Source organism: Orycteropus afer, unplaced genomic scaffold (assembly GCF_000298275.1).
Source record: "Orycteropus afer afer isolate SDZICR_OR568_19922 unplaced genomic scaffold, OryAfe1.0 scaffold00751, whole genome shotgun sequence".
Lineage (NCBI taxonomy): Eukaryota > Metazoa > Chordata > Mammalia > Tubulidentata > Orycteropodidae > Orycteropus > Orycteropus afer.
The window spans coordinates 165,791-174,791 of NW_006922338.1; the positions used below are offsets into that span (position 1 = coordinate 165,791).

The 9,001-nt window shown below is 43.9% G+C and overlaps 1 protein-coding gene across 1 annotated transcript in view; it reads right to left on the minus strand.

Moving 5' to 3' along the window:
- LUC7L (LUC7 like) overlaps positions 1-8,186 on the minus strand; it is a 23,723-nt gene extending 15,537 nt beyond the window's left edge. Inside the window, exons 1-3 of the mRNA XM_007957446.2 lie at positions 8,126-8,186; positions 6,117-6,211; positions 3,673-3,771 (exon numbers count right to left, since the gene is read on the minus strand). Of these exons, the coding sequence (XP_007955637.1) occupies positions 3,673-3,771; positions 6,117-6,211; positions 8,126-8,186 (255 nt within the window). The remainder of the gene's footprint in view (positions 1-3,672; positions 3,772-6,116; positions 6,212-8,125) is intronic.
- Positions 8,187-9,001: the final 815 nt, after the last annotated feature.

Consider the following 9,001-nt stretch of genomic DNA (forward strand, 5'->3'; position numbering starts at 1 on the left):
TGAGACAAAGTATATGTGAACTGCTGTATGAAAAGTGAATTTACTCTGTAAATCTTCACCCAAATCCTAAAAAAAAAAAAAAAAAAAAAAACCAAAACCACTGCCATTAACTCAATTCTGATTCACAGTGACCTTACAGGACAGAACAGAACTGCCCTCAGGGTTTCCAGGGCTGTCAATTTTTGTGGAGGCAGACTGCCACACCTTTCTCCCAGAGTGGAACTGGTGGGTTCAAACCACTGACCTTTTTGCTTGGCACCCAAGCACTTTTAACAACTGCATCACCAGGGTTCCTCTGCACATACATTAACTAGCTAAAAAATTTTAAAGTTCATTCTTTCATCAAATTAACAAATACACTGCAAGTATGTAATCTATAATTTGAGAATAGATTTTATTTTTCTAAGTTTATTTTGCATAACTAAGGAACTAAAAAGCTATTTTATCTTGGTATTTTAAAATGAGGTTACTTTCACTATAAAATGACCAATATACATCAAAATACTACCAACAGGTAGCTATTAAAAATTCAAAGATAGGAAGAACTTTATAGCATTATGGTATGTAATTCATAACTCAATAAAGCAGTTACTTAAAACACCAAGAGGTAACTGCTTAAAGCAGTTTGGTATGTATGGTATGGTGGGACTGTGATTTACATATAACCAGTCCCTCTAAAAAAAAAAAAAAAAAAGGTCACAGTGGTCATCTCTCTCGTATCTCCCGTAGGCACATCTGTTGGATGACTCTGGTGGTGGAATTCTGGAAGCACCCTGATAGACCACCCTCCCCCAGACTTGGTGCCTGGGGGTGAGGACGTGCCCAGTCACACACTGGACATCCAACATTTCAGTGCCAGCCATCTGTAAGATCAAAACCGCAGTCTCCACTTCCCCATTAATCTACCCTTTTCCACCACAGCAGGTACCGCAGTCTATTCCAAGTCACGGTGACCCCACGTGCATCAGAGCAGAACTGTGCTCCAAAGGGATTTGTTTTTAGACCATTTTATTACCGTTTGGGTGAAAGTTAACAGAGCAAATTAGCTTCCCACTCGACAATTCACACACGCTTTGTTCTGGGACGTCAGTGCAATCCTCCATTGGGTGCTTGATGGCTGTTTTCCAGAAGGGTCATCAGCCCTCTCTTCTGAGGCACCCCCAGGTGGACCTGAACCCTCATCTTTGAGTCACGAGCTCAGAGTGTTGACCGTTTACACCACACAAGGACCCACCTTCACTAGCACTAATCAGGCCATTTATGGAGTACACTGATATTCTGGTTTAGTAATGATCCAAAAAGCTAAATCAGTTAAATGGAGATTTCAAACTTTATCGGTGCCCCTAAGAGTTTCTGAAACCCGATGTCCAGTGAATTGGCCCCTTTACATGCACTTTTCAGGTTAATGAAGAATTCAAACTTATGCTGTAGGGAATGACCGTTTCAAAGCCCATGTGTTAGCGGAGTTGTTGCTAGAGGCATTATCAGTTAAAGATTCAACAACCAGAATTGCTGTCTGATCTATTCCGACTCATGAAGACCCTATAGGATGGAACAGAACTGCCCCATAGGGTTTCTAAGGCTGTAAATCTTTAAGACAGCAGACTGCCTCATCTTTCTCCCACAGAACAGCTGGTGGGTTTGAACCACTGACCTTTCAGTTTGCAGTCAAGTGCTTTAACCACTGCACAACGAGGGCACCTGTGTTGTTAAAGAATGCACCGAGAAAAAAAATTAATTTTAACCACTTTTTAAGACTTCTGGTTTAAATAAAATCTGTTCCAGCTTCCATCACGTTCCCTAAAATTTCCTCTGGGAAAAGAACCACATCATTGGCTTCCAAGACCTCCTGGCTCCCTTATTCACACTCAGTCCCAGCACGGATCTCTGGTCATAACCAGTGATGGAAGACCAGGGAAAACAACTAAAATTGAGCAACTCTAAGCCACACACTCTACAGGCCAAGATGAAAGAATCTCAGCTGTGATGATGACCCGTGGTCCTCCATAGGATCCCAGCACTGAAACCAGTATGTGGTCCATCTGTGATCTTCCAATTCTGTGGCAGAAGGAACTGACCAGGGGAATAAAGGTCAAAAAAGACTCCTCTGCCGGGCAAGAGTGAACAAACGGTTGAGAAATAGTGCTCTAAATGGATATACTAATATACATAAAATATCACAACTACTGGATACTAGCCAACCAAACTCACTGCCGTCAAGTCGATCCCAACTCATAGCAACCCCTCCTTGGGTTCCGAGGCAATCTCTCTATGGAAGCAGACTGCCCGATCTGAACACTAGACAAATATAAATTACAACCATAATGAAATACCATTTTGCCACCACTAAGTTGCAAAAATTAATTAGTCTGATAATATCAAGTGTTGAAAAGGATACGTATACACTACTTTTGTTGTTGTTGTTGTTATGTGCCGTCGAGTCGGCCCCGACTCATAGCGACCCCTCCTTGGGTTTCCGAGGCAGTATCACTACGGAAGTAGGATTGCCCAACCTTCCTTCCGAGGAGTGGCTGGTGGGTTTGAACCGCCAGCCTTCTGGTTAGCAGTCAAGTGCTTTAGCCACTATGCTACCAGAGCTCCTACTTTGGAGAAGTAAAATGACACAAAACCAAAACCCGAACTCACTGCTGTGGAATCAATTCCAACTTATAGTGACCCTGTCGACAGAGGAGAACCGTCCCACAAGGTTTGTAAGGCTGAAATCTTTCTGGAAGCACAATGCCACATGTTTCTCCTGTGGAGCAGGTGGTGGATTCAAACTGCCGACCATTTAGCTAGTAGCTGTGCGCTTTACCACTGAGCTACCAGGGCTCCACAAATCGACAGAGCCACTTTAACAACGATATAGAAGGGAAAAAAAAAAAACATTACAGTGTTCCCTGGCAAGGATAAATTATTTGAACTTATTCAAATAAATATCACGAGTCAGCAACTCCTCTCCCAGGAGCTCTCACCCTAGATAAGCCTCAAGACACCTACACCAAGAAAATACCCAAGCATATGCATAATATTGTTCACAGCAGCAAAAAGCTAGAACCCAAATGGCCACAAACACACAACCATCTGTGGAATATTCAAGCAGCAGTAAGAATAACCACCACCATAACCTCCAAGACGATTCCAACTCAGCGACCCTGGAGGATAGAGTGGAACTGCCTCACTGGGTTTCCAAGGCCGTAGACCTTTACAGAAACCAAATGCCCCATCTTTCTCCCACAGAGAGGCTGGTAGGTTTGAACCATCAACCTTTCAGTTAGTAAGTTAGTAGTGTTTTAACCACTGTGCCACTAGGGCTCCAAAAACAAAGAAACTAAATCAGAAAACGTAGTCTTAGAAATGTAATACCGAATGAAAAAAAGCAATGCTAAAACTATCTATGCAATCATTTTATAAAGTTCAAATACAAGGAAAAACATTGCTCAAGGAATCCTACCATTATGTAGTATTTTTAAAGGGGAGTGATAAATACAAAACTCAGGATGGTGATGGGGCAGTGGACACACAGGTGGGTAGGAATGGCTGTGCTGGAGCTCCTAGTACATCACAGGTATTCACCATTTTGCTTCGTAACTTACATACGTTACATTACTCTCCTTAGTTCGACACATGGCTCTTCATGGTAGTGATGAATCAGTGCAAAATGTAACTTACATCCAATTCAAAAAACAGGTCTCTTTCTTTACTTGCAATCTCATAATCTGCTCGGAGGGCCAAGTCGTGGATTTTGGTACATTCTCCTAAATCCATGCGCTGTAGGAAAGAAAGCAAACATTTATACGTGCACACCTACCCACTGCAGAAAGAAACATTTACACAAGCACACCTACCCACTGTAGAAAGCACATGACTTGGAATTCACCTGTCTCTGAAATAAATGATACTTTTTGAATCCTTAAAACTATGATAAAAAATTGAGAAAGAGACCATGGCTTAGCAGCTTTGTTTTACACCGTGATGACAGAACACTTGAAACCAGTACTTTTAACATTATAAAAAGGGTTTATATTTCCATTAGACCCAGGGATAGGTGAATTATAATTATGAAAGTCTTATCAATTAACTTGCTTTTGCCAGCCTTAATTTTGCATCAGTCACACAAAACAAGTGTAAGCATTCCCTGACAGTATGGGGGAACAACAGAGAAGTCGATATGCTGAGGATCATGGTATCAAGTCAGAGTCAATATTAACAAAACCCACCATTCCAACCAGGAGACACGCCCAAAATCCACACCATCAGAAAACCATTTGTCTATAAAATTAGCGGACAAAGAAGATTTGAAACCAGGAATTCCCTTCAGTTTGTATCATTAACATATTCAAAATCTATTTCAAACACTTTATAGGTGAGATAATCTTAACTTTCTACCCAAATTAGACTCATGGGCCCGAGTGTCACAGAAAGCCCATTCCAGGGTCATTAACAAAACATCCCTCAGCACCACCTGGGACAACAGTGAGCTGGGCAGACAACTGGTCCTTCTAGGACATTTTCATCTTGGCCAAAGACTGACTTTTTCATGTTAGCTAAAATCTTTTTTCTCCTTCATTATTCTAAAGTCAAGCCCAAGTAAGTGTAGATCATGTATGCTGGCTACGTGATGCATCTAGACATAGGGCAACAGGGATCCTGCCAAAGTCACAACCGTAACTGTCATCTCTGTCAACCTGACAGAGTTCATGTCAATCTCCTAAGTCCCAAACACTATTCTCTAAAATAGAGTTCCCACAAATGAAACTAAGTACTATAGCTGAAAAATGAGTGGTGGCTGCCAGTAAGAAATGCTTAAAAATTTATGAAAGCTCTTTTGTTGAAAGAAAAAGCCACCACCAGAAGCAAGTGCTAAAACCTTAAGTGCAAAAAAAATCTTAATCCATTCTAAAACCTTCAGCTCTCAAGAAAACGTTGACATTAGGAAACCACCTATCAAGTAAAATTCTCCGATGTCTTTCTTTTGTCTCAAAAGCACCCCTGCTAAAGTACATGGAGAACAAGCCTGGTTCCATGGTTATCTTTTTCTGGATGTCATCATTTCAACTTTTCCAAGTCTGCAGGGAGGTTATGGCCAGTCCCCGAGCAGCCTAACACCAAGTAAAGCTAAAATATCACACTCCTTAAATCTTCCCAAGGTATTTCTAACTAACTAACTAACTAACCTGCTGCCATCGAGTCGGATCAGACTCACAGAGACCCCTCCTTGGGTTTCCGAAGTAGTATGATTACGGAAGTAGATTGCCCAATCCTCCTTCTGAGGAGTAGCTGGTGGGTTTGAACCACTAACCTTCTGGTAAGAAGTCAAATGCCTGAGGCACTATCCAGGGTCTGTGAAAGCCAATGTGTCAGACTTTGTATTTCACACCCTCTGGTGGGCCTAATACTGCTGACAGGAAAAGGCACTAAAGATTTCTTATTACTTCCAGGACTCCTTGTCTCACGCCAACTCATGAATGTGCATTTATTCAAAACGTAGTAGAATTCAAAGATAACTACACAGTGGAAGATTATTTACTGTGATTCAACCACTGACAGGAAAAGAGTCTTACAAAGATCAACACCTATCATTTTAAGATTCTAAACCTGCCTCATGGACTATAAAAACTGTTCACTCATTTCAAGGTTCAAATGAGTTGGTTTCTTGAAAGGATAACATAAAACTACAAAATCAACGCCATCCCCAACTGATCTTTAAAAAATTAAAAACTTAGGAGAAAATATATCTTGCTAGATCAAAAGTCTAGCATATTTTAACTTTTAACCTGAAAACAAACCAACCAACTCAGAATCTTCAAAAGCTGACAGGCTGATCCGAAGCATGTGTTTTGCTAAGGACTTAATAAGACTACTTGGAATACTTAGTTGTGGCAACACCAATAAAAAAACAGTGTTACAAAAATATTCTGTTTACAGACTTTTACATTAAAGAATTTATGTTTCATAATACAAAACTCCACCAAAGTAATAGAACTAACATTTGGAGGGTAGTAAGTTAAGTAAGTTTCTGCTGAAGAAAACCATAATCCAACATGCAAACCCTTCCCCTGCTTACACTGCACCCACGTCTGAGCAATCCCAGTGGTCCCCAAAAAGGCACCTACCGTCCCAGCCAGGATGTCATGGGGGCAGCAGTCCAGTAGGTGACTCTTGCAGACACGGTCATCTGTAAACTTGACCCTCTGTCTGGTTTCGTCTCCTGAAATTCACGTGTGGTTTTAAATAAGACAATATTACCACATTAACTGTAAGGGAGAATCCGGTACAACAATTCACCTGGATTTGCAGACTACCATTTCTGTGTTCTCCCCTGATATACACTGAAAAACTTATCTAAAGAGATTTGCAAGTGGAACAGAATACAGATGTTTTCTGATGCTGAGTGTATCATGGAGAAATAGACTTAATGAGGTCTGACTCCATCTTTGTGCAAAGGAAGTGGAGGAGTCATAAGTAAAAGGCTGACAAGTGCTAAACAGGCATTAGTCCCACACATACACGTGGGGGAATGAGATACCAAAACCCATGCGAATCAGAGGGCCACGAATCACCAAGTTGACTTGTAGCTGGTATTTTCTACCAACAACAGCTATTGTTTAACCTAATCTTTTGTTATGGACAATTGCATAGGCAGTGTTTTGCCCCAAATTACATGAAGAAGAAAGTTTCCAAACGCCACCTATTAGATAACTTATACCTAGTCTTCCTATCCCCATTTTGCCCCCACCCTTAAAAAAGAGAGTTGGCACCTGGGAGTCACTTTTACCAAGACAATACCAAAAACAAAAAAAAGGGGGGGGAAAAAAAAGCAGAAAGGAACTAGGTTGGTCAATACACACTGTGAGCTCCAACACATACTGTACCCATCTGCATTCTTCAAGACCTCAGCTGCAGAATTTTATGCCCGCTGTTGAAAAGTTTTAAAGGAAAAGTTTTCTGGCCCACACCTGCAGTAAGGAAGTCAGGGGAATGATACATAAAAGTAAAGGCAAAGTGGTATGTGACAAATTTTAAAGCTAATCTGTGTATATGACACAGAGCTGTGTAATACTAAAGGAGGGATATATTTTAGGATTTGCAAGCATCCAGGATTAATGTAGTGTCTTTTTTATTGAAAATGTTTTCTTTCTAAACTACACTTTTAAAGTTACTGGTGAAAAAAAGCAAACACTTTTTTGTTATAACAGCTTAGAAATTGGTTGTGACTCACGGCTCGATGAACATGAGGCTTTTCTGCAACTCCCTTGCAGATTGATGTAGGCAGGCAAAGATACACTGAACCTTTATAAATAAAATAGAGGGGCCACAATTGTTCAGTTTGTATGAAATAAAAATATGGGAAGCAATTCAAAAGCAACTCAACATACAAAGAGAGCTAAAAAGCACTTAGTCACCTATGAAATAAAGTGCAAAGAGTCTGCACCGCCCTGCGATGAGCCAGTGTGACCATAACAACTTCGTTACTTCAGGAGAAAAAGAAGGCACAAACCACAGCAGGTACATAGTTTTGCAAAGAGGCAACCGCTTTCTCCCGAGACAACCGTCATGGTCTCGCTCTCCTCCCTACGGTACAACCTACCTAACAGCTGCCAAACGCTGGCTAAACAGAGAGGCTCTCCTGGGCGCCTGGGGGAAGGGGGCTGGAAAGTACTCGGCAGGAACCCACGCGAGAAAAGCTCGATTTACGGCTCCCCTTGCAATCGTACAGAACAACAAGGTCCAGGGCTCCCAGGAGCCTCGGAGGAACTCCGCCACCTGGCTGCCGGCGACCCGGAGCCCGCCATGGCTCCGGCCCTTCGCCGACTCCCCCGGTTCGCGGAGCAGCCGCGGCGCCGGCCGAGAGGAAGTCGCAAGATGGTAGGTTGGGAAGAGATTAGAGCCTCGCCGACGGCGCGGGCTCCGAGGGAGGAGCCCGGCCCGGGAGAAATCCGGCCGCGGCCGCCTCCGAGGCAAGCCAGCTCAGACAAAGGCCCGACGCCTGCGGTCGGCGCGCGGGGGAAGGGAGCGGCGCCGGCGCAGGCGCAGACGCTCGGCGGCCCCCGCCTCAGGCCGCCCGGCGGCCTCGCCTCGCTCCCGCCCCAAGCCCCTCGCTTGGCCGGCCGCCCCGACTCACCGTCCCGGGCCGTGCCCATGAGCTGGTCCAGCAGGGCCCGCATCTGCGCCTGGGCGGACATGGTGGGCAAAGTGGGCGGCGGAGACGGCCGCGACGGCTCCTCGGGACAACGACGGCGGCAACAACGAAACCTGGTCGCGTCGGCCTCGAGCCCGCTAGGCTCCTTCCAGCCGCGAGGGACGTCGGGAGGAAATACGTAGGCGACGGCGCGTGATCTTCTGGGAAATGTAGTTCCCTGTGAAGGGAAAGGGTGGGGCGGGGGTCCTGCCTCTACAAGCGACTAGAGATGCCTGGAGTTCGTTGGCCCGCGTGCTCCGACGTCTGGGAAACTGACGCTCCGGGTGTTCCAAGGGGCGGAGCCAACATTCCAGCCCCGATTTTACTCTAGACCACCAGGCCTTCAATTTCTTTGCTATATGCTGAAAAAAGGTATTAGCAATGAATATGTGGTTGGTCTTGCAAAATTCTATATGCGTTGTTTATTGAAAGCTTATATGCATGTGGTGCTGTGGTTAAGGCCCTGGGCTGTTAACCAGCGGTTGAAGCCCATAAGCCGTTCTGTGGGAGAAAGATGAGGCAGGCTGCTTCCATAAAGATTTACAGCCTTGCAAACCCTATGAGCCAGTTCTACTTTGTCCTGTAAGGTCTCTATGAGTTGGAATTGACTCCATGGCACTGGGTTTGGTTTTTAGCATACGCATGTGAGGGCTGGACGATGAGTGAGGAAGACCTCAGAGGAACTGACGCATTTGAATAATGTTGTTGGTGAGGAATATTTAATGTATCACAGACTGATAGAAGAACAAACAAATCTGTCTTGGAGGAAATATAGCTGGAATTGTCCATAGACACAAGAATGGCCAAACTTCTCTTGTA